We start from the raw sequence: 16,102 nt of genomic DNA, 5'->3' as shown, positions 1-16,102 counted from the left end.
CTGTCGGACTGGCTCGACAGCCATGACCCTGTTCCGTTCTCGGCTGGCCTGACAGTGAATCAGCAGGTGGGATTCAATGTCCCGAATGCCGAAAAGGGGTGTGGCCGTGAGATACGGCCGTGGGTCATCGAGCTGCGGCCGTGAGCTCGAAATCCACCGTTTTTCTTGGCAGAACGGGCCCGTTCTGCCAAGATCCCTGTTCAGTGCTGTCAGGAAAGACAGCATTGAATAGGGCCCCGTCGCTATTTCCCCCCATCGGGAATCGGCGGGAGATTGAATTCCCCCCTATCTGTCCAATCTGTATGGTGGGAACAATAAACTGGTAATGTGCTGTATGTGAGTATATGACAATCAACCTTTCGCTCCCAAATGGTGGAAAATAGACAAAAGCGATTGTTTGTATAAATTTGTTACATCAAATTAGTTTAACCAATTTGTCTGAAGGAACATTGTCTGTTTTCCAGAGTTTAGGAGTAAATGTTTGATTGTCATTTGCTCTCGTACATTTCAAGAGTTTTGTTCTCACAAGATAGATTGGACAGATAAATCTGTAGGTGTGTACCCAGCATAAAGGGTCCCACACATGATATGTCTGAACCTGAAGTCGGATGCGATTTCCCTTAACTCCCCCTGGACATACCCGTGAATGATTCCATGCAATGTTGTACTGTTGTGCTATTTTGCATAAGATATATGGCATAATATAAATATCTAGTCGAGATAAAGTCGAGATATATCTTAAGGTGGCCATACCCACAAAGATTTATCTTCAGATCTGTCTGGTTGGAGCAAAAACATGGTTATGGATGAGAGCAAATGACAGTTGACCATTTGCTCGGAAATGCTGGAAAACTGACAAACTGTCACTCATCCATAACCATGTTTTTGATCCAACCAGGCAGATCTGAAGATAAATCTTACAAGTGTATGGGCACCTTTATGGTATACAATTGTACCATAAGATATATCTGATGCACTGGATTAGGGGGCTAGGGGGGCTGGAAATGCCAGTCAAACTTCCTTCGATAAGCACTCCATTTTCCATCCGATTCCTTGCGATTCCGATAAATCAACCGTGCAGTGCGAGCGATCGAGGTGCTTCTTTCCGACACTCACAGGACTGTGATAGATTTGCCACTTTACAAACAATATAATGTCCCAAAAGGTCGTAATCGAATTAAATCTTGCAAAATCGTTGTAGTCTATGGGGGCCATAAGTGTTATAAATTGGGTGTAGCATGTCCGTAAGGGATCATCTCTGGAGTAGAAACCAATACAACTGCAGTGATGGAAGTGTTAAGCAAGCACTGTGTTATGTAACAGAGGGATGACTCCTATCGCCATGCTGTTTATGTTGTTGTTTAGTCTTGGTGCAGAATCGGATGGCGCACAGTACTGTCACATTTTCAGTATATCGGAAATTGCCATTGCTGAGCAATAGAACAGCGGCATAATTTTTTTTTTTTTTTGCAGTGAGATATTTTAATTTACAGTCTACTGCAGTGCAGCGTTTCCTCCTGCACAGTCCAGGGTGTCATCTGGCTGCGATAGCTTCACATGCAACAAGGACTAACGACTGTTGCTCATTCTGTGTTTTTTCCCTCCCCAGCTGCAGATTAAGCATGCAGTGACTGAAGCTGAGATTCAGAAGCTAAAAACAAAGGTAAGACAGGAGGATGCTCTTCCTTTGTGTCAGGGGCATGTACTGGTTGCATGCCATTGTCTCCCTACAGCCGGCTGTCTGACCAGGGGGGGGGGTGAAGGAAGGAACGGCAGTAATGGCTCAGCACAGCAATAGTACAAACTGTGTATTGACGTTTAAACATCGAATCATTATTTCTACCTGGGGATTATATTCAATGAAAGGAGACATTTTTCTTAACACTAGTTGCAGATCCAAAACTAACTGCATACAGCAGCCTAGTCTCAGGTCGTTAATAATCTCACATCATTTATTTGTCTTTACATATTAAATTGCATTGCTTCATTGGAAAAATATATTTATACTGTATATAGAGGCATCAGTTTTGCTATTTGAGACAATCCCAGCAAATTGATTGGCAGTATTCACTTCAATCATTGCTAAGCAACAGTTGTCCCTCCAAGACTTCATCGGCTGCTTCCTGCTTTATTGTCAGATTTGTCTGTTATGGCGTATACAGATGTAGCCACGCTCATCATTGCCGCGCCAATTGCCACTTTCGACATACGTGGCGATTGCCGCCATCCTGTTGCCACGCTCGTGGTTCTAATCGCTCCACAACACATAGAAACACATAGAGCGGCAATGGCATGGCATAGCAATTCCATGCCAGAGGTTCCACATTGGCGCGCAAAATGGGCACGAACGACCTGTGGCACGGATACACCGGTACAGTAGCACTAATATACATTACCCTGTCTGCTGCTGTTGTTGCAGAGTTTGCTCTCCCCCTCTTCGGCGGACAAGATAGTAATACTGCTTTCACATTGCAGAAATGGGTAATGACACGGTATTCTTAAATGGGACTTTAAAACGGGTCTGAGCCTTGAGACCTTTCACATTGCAGGTGAAAACCGTTTTAAAAATCATTTAATACCATTCAAACATTCAACCCGTTTAACCCCCAAGGGACACGTTTCAAGCCATTGAAATAGAGCTGTTCAAACTGCCAAAAAAACGGCTTTGAACCGTGTAGGACTCTGCTTTTTAACCGTGTTGAAATACCGGTTAACTTTAACCGGTAAATCAACTCTGGCACTTTCACATTGCAGCCTTAAACGTTTTAAAATGGGAAAAAAACGGCAATATACCGTTTTAAAAGTGCGATGTGAAAGGGGTATAATACATTTTGTCCATGTCCCTTCCTGATTTGCCTCGTTACTGAGAAAAACAGGAAGCAGCGCTTTTGGACAAGATCCCGTTGCCGGAAAGTGAGGAGGCTGCCACACTGATTCGGCCAGACAAAAGCAAACGCCGGCAATGGAATTCTCCCCTTTATCACTTGTGCACATTCTGTCACTACATTATCTTTGTTTTATATCAAAGTTATTTTGTATCAATGAGTGTAGTATTACGCTAGCTATGCCTTACCAGTCAAAAGAACACCCATATTTTTGTCGTTTTTATTGAGCGCAGTTTAAAAGTACTCTGAAATTAATAATACCCATACACTATGGCGATTCACATGCGATGTGGTCACTTTTAATGTGATTGTGGTGATAAATCGCATGAAAAGCGCCCAAATCACATGTGATTGACACCAGGTCCGATGCAATGCGTGGTCCAGTGCACATGACATCAGAGCCTGAGGAGCCGCAGGTAAAAGGTTGCATTGCCAGGCAGGCTTGGTTGGGATTGCATACGATACATCGTATGCAAAATAACTGCATACGGATTACAGTATGTATCTTTTCCTTGAAGGTACAGCCTGGAGGTATGTGTTGCGTCATTATCTTGTTGTAGGTAAACCTTTGTGAGGAACCCAATGTTTCATTTGATTAATGGGTCTATAGAACCTTCTTCGAGGCTTCAGTAGTGTGCTCTTTGGTAGTAACCGCCGTGCCACATACCACCGGTAATTGAAAAAAAGAAAATAATTTGCATACAGTAACTGAAGGTAGAGAATTATCAGATCTCTGCTATTGATGACAAACCACAATTGACTGTTTGTTTTATGGTTTGATGGCCATTTGTACTTTGCTGGGACATTTTAAGTACACTACAGTATATAAGGTAATGACATATGCACCCACACTCCTTTAAGCAGATAAAGAAAGAGGCAAAGGTCTATAAAATAAAGTTTATTGTGTATATTTTATGTCTTTGGGATTTGAGTGAAACGCGTTGCTGGAAGTCCTTGCTGGAAGTCCTGCATTTTATTTCATTGGCGTTTCAGTGAAACACCTTGCCTGCCTTTTATTCCATTGGCATTTCAGTGAAACATGTTGGCTGCATTTTATTCCATTGGTCCTTGAGTGAAACGTGTTGCCCGCATTTTATTCCATTGGAGTTTGAGTGAAACGCGTTGCCCGCATTTTATTCCATTGGAGTTTGAGTGAAACACGTTGGCCACATTTTATTCCATTCTAGTTTGAGTGAAACGTGTTGCCCGCATTTTATTCCATTGGCGTTTGAGTAAAACATGTTGGCTGCATTTGAATCCATTGGTGCTTGAGTGAAACGCGTTGCATGCATTTTATTCCATTGGCATTTCAGTAATGTCATGTTGCCCACACACCAGTCTTTCTTCTTTTTTTTTTTTTTTTAAATGCTGTCATATAAGTATAAACCTTACAAGTATTAATTATATGTGTGTGGCTTGCAAATTTTCTTAATTGAACGGAGAAATGTGCATTTCACTTTTGATCACTTTAACCTCCCATTACTTGAGAATGATATCACTATGTGTGTGGGCAGAATGGTGTATCACGTCCCTTTTCTGTGCATTTTCCATGTATTATGCTGAACAGAGGACACACAGTGTGTTTGTGTGTGTGTGTGTGTGTGTGTACAAAGGGCTTACTTTGTATCTTAAAGATGTCCCTGACACATGCACATACACAGAGGCAATCACAAGTCAGCAGACTAGCTTTCGAAGCATTTGCTTTGAGCAGGCTTACTAGTATGCCATAAATAGTAACTGTTCCCTTCTCATGGGTTCTCCTCCCTTACTCAGCTACAAGCCGCAGAGAATGAGAAAGTGAGGTGGGAACTTGAGAAGAACCAGCTGCAGCAGAACATTGAGGAGAACAAAGATAGGATGATGAAGCTGGAAAGTTACTGGATCGAAGCTCAGACCTTGTGCCATACTGTGAACGAGCATCTGAAGGAGACACAGAGCCAGTACCAGACCCTGGAGAAGAAGTACAACAAGGCCAAGAAGTTAATCAAGGACTTCCAACAAAAGTAAGAATTGCAATAATTCAATGTAAGAGTCATTCACTTAACCTACATATAATAAAAGTTAATAGTATGGAATTTAGGGATCAGGTAGTGATTCTTCCTTTGGATCCCTGCCATTGGCTTAGTCTACTCAAACAGAAGTGACAGCAGGCTGCTGATTGGAAGAGCACTGAAGGCATCCAATCAAAAAATAGCTATAATTTGAAGCCAGACTATGCACATATATGCATAATGCAGATTTGCCAGCAGAGGTCAATGCTGCCAGGAGCCTGCAGGACTGAGCAAATGGCCAGGGGTTGGGGATGTTTGAAAAATAATTTAGGAAGTTACATTCCCCGTTTCAAAGTTAAATGTTCCGTGCCTGTTTATCGAAAGTTCATTAAGAGGGTGGTTACTAATTACGTGGGCCCGGACCTGTTGGAGGCGCCTGGGCCAGCTGCTATGGGGGGACAAATGTCCTCTGTTGGTAGCACACTGCCCCGCTTATTGTATTTGCTATTATCTGGAGGATGTATTAAACCTTTTAAAGAGTGCAGAAGCGGACAAATGTAATTCTACCCGATAGCAACCAATCATCAAAATGGCTTCTGTTAGCAAAATTTACCAAAATGTCTGCATTGGACCGGGCCGAAGAACCACAAACATTTGCATTGAAATAAAAGAATATAGAGGTTTAGCTGCATACTTTATTTCATACATTGTTTTCTGGTGTTGGAAATAGTTCTTTCTCTTTCAATGGTCCTGGTGACACAGCTCAACATTGGGATGTAGGAGGGTCCGCAGGAGCCAGGCACCTATCCTAAAGCTTTTGGAGGGTAGGCTCCTCCCTTCTGCATCCCAGAATCCTCAGTTCGTGTTAGGTGCCCACTGGAGTGGGTGCTATTCCAAAGGGCTGCTGGAGCAGCCGAAGGATTAGAGTTAGTTAGGAGTTTTTTATTTTATTAACTTTTACACTAGCTAGGTAGGCACAGTGTGAGGATTCTCACTGAATCCTCGCACTGACAGCGCAGCAGGAGCTGACAGAAGCGCGTCCTGTCAGCTCACTGTGCACAGGGGAGACGCTGTCTGGTCTCCCTGTGCAGCGCTTACAGCTTCTATTAAGAAGCTGCCTGGGCTCCGGAGCGCTCTGAAACTGGCTTCACGCTAGGTGGGGATCATGGGGGACAGGCGCTCCGTGATGGCGGCGGCCATTTTCTGCGGAGCTTACACACTGAGCTCCTATATGAGAGGACAGCAGTGTGTTACAGGCATGTTCCAAGTGGTCCCCAGCAGAGGGGGAGACACTGGAACTTGGAGATCCTGCAATGGGAGCGGCTGTCTGGGGGCGGTTAGCGCCAAAAGCCACGGACCCCGCAGCAGCAGGAACTTGGTCTCTTCCCTCACTCTGTTTTGGCGCCATTCGGAACGCTTGCAGCGGAGCTGAGCTGGCTGACAGATCCTGACAGAGTGATTGGATTTCCTGGGCATCGTTTCCCCACTTCTGAAGGCTTCAGACAGATAAGTGACTGAGTACATTGGCTCTGTATAAAACGCCTGTACAGTGTGCGCTGTGACTGTGTTATTTGTAGAACATCATGTCTGAGCAACAGTCTGTGGCTTTGGGGGAGGGAACCCTTAATGCATTGAGCGCTTGCAGTGTTTGTACACTGAAATTTGCCCCTGAGCAGATGGCCAAGGGGGGCTTGTGTATTACTTGCGCTGCTGTGAGACCCATGGGGAGTGAACCCCAGAGGGTAGAGCAATCGGAGCCTGCGTGGGCCAGTGCCCTGGGCAGGTCTGTGAATGCCTTAGTGCAATTGCTGGACAGGCAGAGTGATGTGTTGGTAGCTTCCCCGAGACCTAGTTCATCATCTCAGCAGTCCTCTGGCTCCTTGCCTCTGACCCAGGCAGATCCTAGCTTCTTACAGGTCATGCAGGATACTGCAAAAGGGATCAGCAGGTTTAATGATTTGTTAGACAAATTTGATAGTGATACTGTGGGGACCCCTAAAAGGTCTTATTCAGTGCCATTGCTTGTTGCTGAAGAGGAGGGAGAGTACACAGACATCCCCTGGGATCAGGGTGATGATTCTGAAGAGTCCTCAGCCTCAGGGGTGGAGGACTTGATTACTGCTGTTAAGCAGGCTTTGAATTTGTCTGTTAAAGGATAAAACTCCTGCAAAGGGGGTTTTTAAACGGCAGCGTAAGGAGACTGTTACCTTCCCTGCGGATGAAGGTTTACAGGATCTATTGGAAGGGGCTTGGAAAACGCCCGATAAAAGGCTGCAGATGCCTAAGAGATTTTTAAGTCTATAAAGCTGGAAGGTAACCTCAAGGCAATATTTGAGGGGGTAGGCTTTACTGTACTCCCGCTTATAGCATCAGCCTGGGTCTCTAAGGCCATGATTGTGTGGGCCAATGACCTGTGTACAACGTTACATGCTGATCCATGTGTGTTGCTGCTTGCTGAGAAGCTTAAAGCAGCTGCGGAGTATGTGCTTGAGGCTGAGGAGGAAGCTCTCAAAATGGCTTCCAGAGTTTCCACAGTGTCCGTCAATGCCAGGAGAGTGCTTTGGCTTAAAGCCTGGGAAGCGGATAATGAATCTAAAAAGGCCTTAGAGGCTTTAGCTTTTAAAGGAAAGCTGTTGTTTGGTTCAGAGCTGGAAGAGATTATTAAGCATTCTACGGGAGGTAAAAGTACTTTCCTGCCGGCTCCTGCAGCTAAACAGGCCTCAAGGTTTTCCTGCTTTTAGGCCGTCCTTTCGGCCCTCCCCTAGAGGGGGTGCGTCCTTTTGTGGACAGTCCTTTAGGGGAAAATTTCAGTCCTCCAGGGGCAAGGCCCCTAAGTCAAAGTTTGGTTCCTTTAATAAGAAACCAAGCACCAAGGTGAGGACAAGCCCTCAGCATGACTACCTGGGAATTATCCCGACGGTGGTCAAAGTGGGGGGGGCGTCTGAGATGGTTCAGGGACACTTGGGCATTGTTGGGCCGGGATCCTTGGGTGTTGGACATTATATCCCAGGGTTACAGAATTCCCTTCAAAGGTCTTCCTCCGAGAAGATTCATTCCTACACCACTACCAAAGGAGTCTCGGCTCTGGGCTGCTCTTTTGGGGGCGGCTCAATCTCTCTTAGAGAAGGGTGTGGTGATCCCGGTCCCTCGAGCAGAGTGGAAGAAAGGCTTTTATTCCACACTGTTTTTGGTGCCCAAGCCAGACGGGTCTTTCAGACCAATCTCAAATCTAAAGTCTTTGAATCTCCATCTGTGGGTAGACCATTTCAAGATGGAATCTCTACGGTCTGTGCTGCTAAGCTTGGACCAGGGAGAATTTTTGGCGTCCATGGATGTCCAGGACGCATATCTTCACGTCCCTATCCATCCGGAGCATCAGGCTCTCTTGAGGTTTGCGATAGGAGACCTGCATTTGCAATTTCAGGCGTTGCCCTTCGGTCTGGCCACAGCGCCAAGGGTATTCACCAAAATTATGTCTGTAATGGCGGCTGCTCTCCGCCTGAAAGGAATCACAGTGATTCCGTATTTAGATGAGCTGCTGATCAAAGCAGAGTCGGCGGAGAAGTTGCAGCGTCACTTGGCAGAGGCCATCAGTTTTTTGCAGACTCACGGATGGCTTTTAAACTTACAAAAGTCTCAGCTTGTGCCGTCACAGAGAATCCAGTTCCTGGGTGTTGTCCTGGATACCCATCTACATCGGGTATTTCTGCCAGAGACAAAGGCCAGGGACATAGCCACCTTGGTTCGGGAGATCCTGGGGCCTCAGAGTCCATCGGTTTGGAGGTGTCTCAAACTGTTGGGGAAAATGGTGGCGACTTTCGAGACGCTATAGTTTGCCAGGTTCCACTCTCGAGTGTTTCAGTGGGACATTCTGACGTCTTGGTCAGGAAATACTCACACCATGAAGTCAGAGCACATAGTGTTGTCTCCAGAGACATGGTCTTCTCTGCAATGGTGGATGCAGGTGGATTCCCTTCAGTGGGGTCGGTCTCTGCAGTCCTGGGACTGGCTGGTAGTGACTACCGACGCCAGTCTCAGGGGCTGGGGGGCGGTGGTTTTGGACCTACGCCTTCAGGGCTTATGGACCTCGGAGGAGTCTGCCTTGCCGATCAACATCCTGGAACTGCGGGCTGTGTGGAAAGTGATATCTCTGGCAGGAGAAAGATTGCAGGGCCTTCCTTTGAGGATTCAGACCGACAACACCACGGCTGTGGCATACCTGAATCACCAGGGAGGCACACGCAGCAAGCTGGCCATGTGGGAGGTTTCCCGGATTTTCTTGTGGGCGGAGCTGAATGTTCCAGCGTTGTCAGCGATATTCATCCCAGGGGTGGAGAATATCGAGGCCGATTTTTCTGAGCAGGGAGGAGCTGCTGGAAGGGGAATGGAGCCTGAACCCACAGGTATTTCTTCAGATTACATTGAAGTGGGGAACTCCGGATGTGGACCTGATGGCATCAAGGTTCAATCATAAGGTGCCCAGGTTCTATCCACGAGCCGAAGCAGTGGATGCAATGACTATCCCCTGGGAGGGGAATCTGCTTTATGTCTTCCCGCCATTTCCAATGCTGGCGAGGGTATTGAAAAGAGTCCAGTCCCAAGGAATTCCGGTGATTCTAGTGGCCCCAGATTGGCCAAGGAGGTCCTGGTACTCGAGGCTTCAGAGATTGTCTGTGGACTTGTGGCGTCTACCTCTGAGGTCAGACCTGTTAAGCCAAGGGCCGTTCTTACACCTGGATTCAGCTCGGCTAAATTTGAACGCTTGGCTATTGAGACCGCCATCTTGAAGAACAAGGGGTTCTCGGAGGCTGTGGTTAACACCATGGTGAAAGCTAGTAAGTCAGTGTCTTCGGCAAACTATTATAGGGTCTGGAAGACCTATATTAGGTGGTGTGAAAGGCAGAAGTCAAACACATCGCGATTTCGACTTTCTAAATTACTGGAGTTTTTGAAGGATGGCTTCTCGTCTGGGTTAAGCCTTTAGTCACTCAAGGTACAGATTTCGGCCTTGTCGATTTATTTCCAGAAAAGGATAGCATTGTTACCGGAGGAGCAAACTTTCCTGCAAGGGGTTTCTCGATTGAAACCTCCCTACAAACAACCAGTGGCTCCATGGGATTTATCGCTGGTTCTGGAGTGTCTTTAAAAGGCGTCTTTTGAGCCGTTGAGGTCGGCTGACCTTAAGTTCCTTACATGGAAGCTTGTATTTTTGTTGGCGGTTGCGTCAGAGTATCGGAGTTGGGAGCATTGTCATGCAAGTCTCCTTTCCTTATATTTCATGATGACAGGGCTGTTCTAAGAAACGGAACCCCAATTTTTACCAAAAGTAGTCTCTGCTTTTCATCTTAATCAGGAGATAGTTCTGCCTGTGTTCCAACCCCCAGAGGGTTCAAGAAAAAGGGACAAATTGAGGAATTTGGATGTTGTGCGCGCCTTGCGCATTTATGTGGACAGGGTGAAGGGTGTCAGGAAGACTGACACTTTGCTAGTCTTGTATGATGTGCACAAGATTGGTTGGCCTGCTTCTAAGCAGACCATTGCTAGGTGGTTGCGTTCCGTCATTGCTTTTGCAAATACTAAGGTTGGTAGGCCTGTGCCGGCCAGGATTAATGCGCATACCACCAGGTCGGTCGCCACCTCTTGGGCGGTTCGACATGGGGCCACAGCTGAGCAGGTTTGCAGGGCCGCCACTTGGTCATCTGTTCACACTTTTGCCAAATTCTATAGGTTCCATGAGTTCGCGTCGGAGGACACATCATTCGGGCGAACAGTGATGAGAGCTGCAGACCTGAGCGTACCCACCCAAAGGACCGGCTCTGGAACGTCCCAATGTTGAGCTGTGTCACCAGGACCATTGAAAGAGAAAAAGGGATTTTTGTAAGAACTTACCATTCGAATCCCTTTCTCTGATATGGTCCTGGTGACACAGCGATCCCTCCCTTACGCTCAGTAAGTATGCCAGTGTTCATGATGTTTCATGTTATATATGGTTGAAAAGTTTTTTTGTTTTTTTAATTGTGCATATAATATGTGCAGGCGTTTGTACTGAGTTAATGTATTCCAGTGGCTTTGAAAGATTGAACTGAGGAGTCTGGGATGCAGAAGAGAGGAGCCTACCCTCCAAAAGCTTTAGGATAGGTGCCTGGCTCATGCGGACCCTCCTACATCCCAATGTTGAGCTGTGTCACCAGGACCATATCAGAGAAAGGGATTCGAACGGTAAGTTCTTACAAAAATCCCTTTTTTGTAGAACAAAATATACAAGTTGCTCCCCAGAACATGTTTCTTTACAACATGAGAATACTCAGTCAATTTAAATATCATTTTTTTTTTTTCCTTTCAAAGGGAGCTCGACTTTATCAAGCGCCAAGAAGCCGAGAAGAAGAAGATCGAAGACATGGAAAAAGTCCACGTCGCGGAAGTCCAGAACTTGCAGTCTCGTGTGAGTAACACCACGGCCAGGACCTTTATATCAGGTTATTGCGAATAATCCACAACGCGTTTCACTCACTTTCCCTCCCGTCATTCTAGATCAGGGACCTGGAAGCAGAGGTGTTCCGGCTTCTCAAGAGTAACGGAAGCCAAGTTAACAATAACAACAACATTTTTGAAAGCAGGACATGTCTCGGCGATGACTCCAGCGAAGTTCCGGCCGAGGACTTGGCTGACAAGAAAGACGCAAGCCTGGATGGCTTGAAGGAAGGTTTGTTAAAACATTGAAAATCTTCTGTACGCGATTGACTTGAGAAAAATGACACTCCTGGCAATATGCATAATGCATGTACGGAGCGCCTGCTGTGCCGCAGCCCCCCCTGCTCCTGACATTTCTCTGACATCAGAATGCAGTGTAACAATGTATCGTCATTGCTGGATGCTTATTCGTACGGTCACACACAGGCTCCGTTCTCTGTATATGTTTTATCTCTCGTTGATTTCCAGGTGTCCATACAGTTATTAGGAACTGAACAGAAAGGGGTTGGGTAATATATACATACATGTCTTGTGTTTTGTCCTCTATTGTAAAGCCAATAAACAGAATCCAAGCGACCGCTGCAGGGTTTGACCGCAGGAGTGTGATTCATTGTGACGCCACAGAATCTGAAGACATTGCAATGAAGGGTTAAAACGTGTGCCGAAAGCGACATGTGTTACTTACATAAATGTGCTGCATAAAGATATGAGGGTATGGGTCATTGGGTTGACCCTATTAAGGTCGACCGCTGAAGGTTGACAGGCCTTCGGTCGACATGGCTAAGGTCGACAGGGTTGGAAGGTTAATGTCGACAATGGCAAGCATTATGACGACAATGGCATATGTCAACCTATTACATGTCCATCATTGGCATGTGGTGGCCACTGGTGGTCGACCTAATGACTGTCCTAATAATCCACACACGATTTCCTGTATGAACACCTACATTTGGGGGGGATTCAGCATGGCTCAGAAGGGGCCGAGTTCTGATAGCAGAGGGTCTGCAGATGCCCATATTTGCACATGTGCAGACACCCTGTGCGAGCGCCTTGGGCGAGTATCAACACTTGCTGAGGCATTCACATGGGGTAGCGGAGAGAGGGGGAGGCTGGGGGAGTACGGTCAGCGTTTTATGGGTGTCTCCAGGGGCTAGGGGCGGGCTGCTGATGTCACATGACCATCAAATGATTTCTCTCCCCTTTGGCCACATGCGATGGGTTCGCGTACATCATGGTACCGAGAGGATTCGGCTGGGCTGCGGGCGGCATTCGTGGGCCACTAAACAGCGGATGTAAGCCCTAAGTTTCACTGTCCTGAAAGCTTATTTAATGTCCCCCTAGCTTTGTGTTCCCCATATAAATACAGTATAAATATGATTTCTTAAATGCAGGGCATTTCTTTCATCCGTACTGTACATTAAGATCCCGCGTCTCCCAATCCTGGCGGAGCTTCTGCCTTCCAGTCCTTCAGCTATGTGCTTGCAATCTGCATGGAAACCGTTGGATGGACCTACAGGTCCACATTTCCCATCAGTTTTCCCGAATCTGTCTTTGATACGGCGTTACAGCGTCTCCTGGCGCTATGCAGCACAATGATGTGTAGTAGAGGGAGGGAGCTGCATCAGAACCCGGTCCTACAGACCCGCTGGCATATATAATACCTTCCCGGGAAATGAGTGGCGTATTGGCCGGCAAGGACCAGCTTGGTGATTAATGCACTGGCTTTACTAGGGGTGGACTGTTATAGAACTGGGAGGGGAGAGGGGGCCGGTGGGTTAGTGTCGAGATGTTAGATAGCAGAAAGGACTAATAACTTAGAGCTACAATATGATCCCTGAGTGCCCGGCCCCATGAAAACGCATCCCCTGGCATGTGCCCGGCGCAGGAGAAATAATCATGAAACGATGGACTTCTCCTAGGCTCGCAAAAAAATTCAGTCGAGGCAGACTTGTGTTTGCGGGCTCCGGGACGAAGACGGGGCAGGCCCAGCAGAGCAGAAACTCTGGGCGTTCCCATGGCTATGATGGCGATAGAATCGGGTTCCAATGTCAGCTGCTCCATCTGTATGACCCATAGGTTTCCGCCTGAAGAAGCTGATCTATATCATTCTGTAGGTGCTGATTACAGCTCAGTACTATGGCATTTATGTGACCCCCCCTCTCTCTGGCTGCCGCCTTCCCTTCCTTTCCGCTGAACGTATAGAGTAACCAGGAAGGGCAGTTACCATGGCCAACTTTACTGTGTTTCGGTGCAGTCTGCATGTTGATGAAATTTAGGGGCGGCACCACGTTTTGTGCCCTCCTGGAACATGGGCCCTTTTATGCCTTGCCACCCCTCATGTATGCAAATGAAAAGCAATAAGAAACGTCTCCCTGTGATGGGCGCGATGCCGATCTATGCGCATTTGATGGTTTTCCTCGTCGTCCTCCCAGTGGTTTCGGCCCTAGCATCTTATATGAGAAAGACATTCTGGGCCCAATTCAGACCTGCTCCCTGGGCTGCAAGTGTTCGGAGCCGAGCAAGCAGGTAGCTGCATCCCCGCCAAACATACACCACCCCCGCCCCTGGGCACGGCTGCGAATGCTCCGATTATCGGACCGGCTGCGGATTTGCAGCCCGTTCGAACCAACCTGTATCAGGCCCTCTGAGCAATGCACAAGGTGCAGATCTGTGAAACCGACTGTGGGCATCTCCATACAGCTCCTGGCAGATGCAGCATTGCCTATCCTCTCAGATCCGATGCGCACTGAGACGCAGCAGCACCAGGCATTGCCTCCATCGCTAGTGCCCTAAGTCGTGATGAGTGTGACAGTTTTTGATTACAAAGGAGTTCTAGAACCTGCTCAGCCAAGTCTTTATGGGGAAAATGTAGCAACCTTCTTAAGAGTAAAGCCGTTGTCTATAGCAACTAATGAACTTCTAGCTAGCAAGTTTATCAAGCTGTTTATCCCTGTTCTGATACAGCCTATACAATGATACCTGAATGATTGGTTACTATGGGCAACACCTGCATTTCTCCACTCTGTAGACATTTTGATACACCATCCCCGAGTCAGCAGAAAGGGTGTATCACAAAGTGTTCTCTGGATACATTTGTATCCAACCCAAAGAATGCTAAGCAATAGGATCAGCTTGATGTCCTTTAAATACAAGTTTACTTTACCTGCAGAGGAGGGAGTGATGAATGTGTTTCGAAAAAGTGTCAGTTGGGAGCTGAATGTCTCAAAGGCAGTTGGGCACAATTTATCATCTTTAACGAGTGATAACAAGGATATTAATCGTTGATACACCTTGCCCTTAAGTTACACAAGGGAGTATTCCTCTTCATTCAGTGCATTGCTGTTTGAATGTGAAGTTTAATCTTGAAGATGGTTTTAATGCATTAATTTATAATTATTATTAACTCTATTACAAACATATAATCCTGTTACATATATATTCATAAAGACAAGTTCAACATACAATGGCAAAACACAATAGAAGAAGATATATTACTGTACGTTTGTAGGTAAAGAGACAAACTTGCTAGAACAAACTGTGTTATTTGTCATTAAAGACATTATAGTATCTGTTTTGTACAATGGGGCCTCCCAGGTTCTACACACAGATACGGATGAAGACTGTAAAGTATTCAGTAATATGTTATATAATCAATACCCAGCTTATACATATAATTCTTAGTACATCGACAAGCAGACATTCATGGGATTGCAGTAGAGTGAGGAAATGCATTGGTGCCCATCCACTGTGCAGTGTGCAAATCCATTGTATTTATTGATTCGAAGCAATGTTTAAACAAACCGTTTTTTTCTTATCTGTGCATATCATTTTTAAAATAAGAGGCGTTGGTTATTGGCTGATGTTGGTACACACTTCTACAGTGCAATAACCCAGAGCAACCAAACCACAGTACCGTGCAATATACTGTAGACTAATGAAGGCTAGTGCCTGGTTGGTTTGGATTACTGCACTGTGCAACTTTGTGGCTGTGTTTATGAATTACCCCGATCAGTACTGCTAATGTTAATACCACAGGGTTGATTCAATGTAGGTAATTCGATTGCATTTTATGCTAAAGGACACAGATGGAGAAACGCCTGTGTGTCAGTACATATTATCCATATTTATACTTATTGAAAAATACTCACTTAGCAAACTTGATTTTCCTACAAAAATTCTTTGAACAGTAGCGCTCAATAATGTACAGTAAGCATTTCCTGTTTAAACACGGAGACTTGATGTTATGCCTAATGTAAAAAAAAAAAATGTTTAAATGTTATCTCATACACTCTGTCGCATAGTTCCTTTGACACAATGAAATCATTATGTCTCAAATTGGTCAGTCAGAGGAACGTAACTTTTGCAATAAAGATATTGAAAAAAAAAAAGTGTTTATAAGACTCTTGGATTCCATTTTGAATCAAGCAGTCATGCCCATTCCACGATGGATATGAGAGACGAATGAGTGAATTCATTTTCATTCATGGCGGCTTCGTCATGGAAATCATAAACATTTTTATTTTAACATTGGCATTTTATCATCCATTTCGATATATTTTTTTTTTTTTTATGAACTTTGCTTTTGTCAATGGTGGTTCATAACTTCACTATTTATTAATTAACACACAATTTAAAAAAAATTTTTTGCTGGCGACTCAGTTATGTGTAATGCTGACGATGGCGTGGGAATGCTTGCAACAGAGGCACAATACGACCGCGACATAAGTGAGTGCAGTCAAATGAGTCATGTGACTC

At 45.7% G+C, this 16,102-nt stretch overlaps 1 protein-coding gene across 4 annotated transcripts in view; it reads left to right on the top strand.

Moving 5' to 3' along the window:
- The window catches only part of PPP1R9A (protein phosphatase 1 regulatory subunit 9A), a 176,966-nt gene that overhangs the window by 135,689 nt on the left and 25,175 nt on the right, over nt 1–16,102 (top strand). For all 4 annotated transcript variants that reach the window (XM_083189433.1, XM_083189432.1, XM_083189434.1 and 1 more), the window contains exons 8-11: nt 1,610–1,663; nt 4,659–4,888; nt 11,222–11,318; nt 11,408–11,579. In XM_083189433.1, coding sequence (XP_083045559.1) covers nt 1,610–1,663; nt 4,659–4,888; nt 11,222–11,318; nt 11,408–11,579 — 553 coding nt within the window. The remainder of the gene's footprint in view (nt 1–1,609; nt 1,664–4,658; nt 4,889–11,221; nt 11,319–11,407; nt 11,580–16,102) is intronic.

Source organism: Crinia signifera, chromosome 5, assembly GCF_055691185.1.
Source record: "Crinia signifera chromosome 5, ASM5569118v1, whole genome shotgun sequence".
Lineage (NCBI taxonomy): Eukaryota > Metazoa > Chordata > Amphibia > Anura > Myobatrachidae > Crinia > Crinia signifera.
This window is presented reverse-complemented; position numbering and strand designations above follow the sequence as displayed.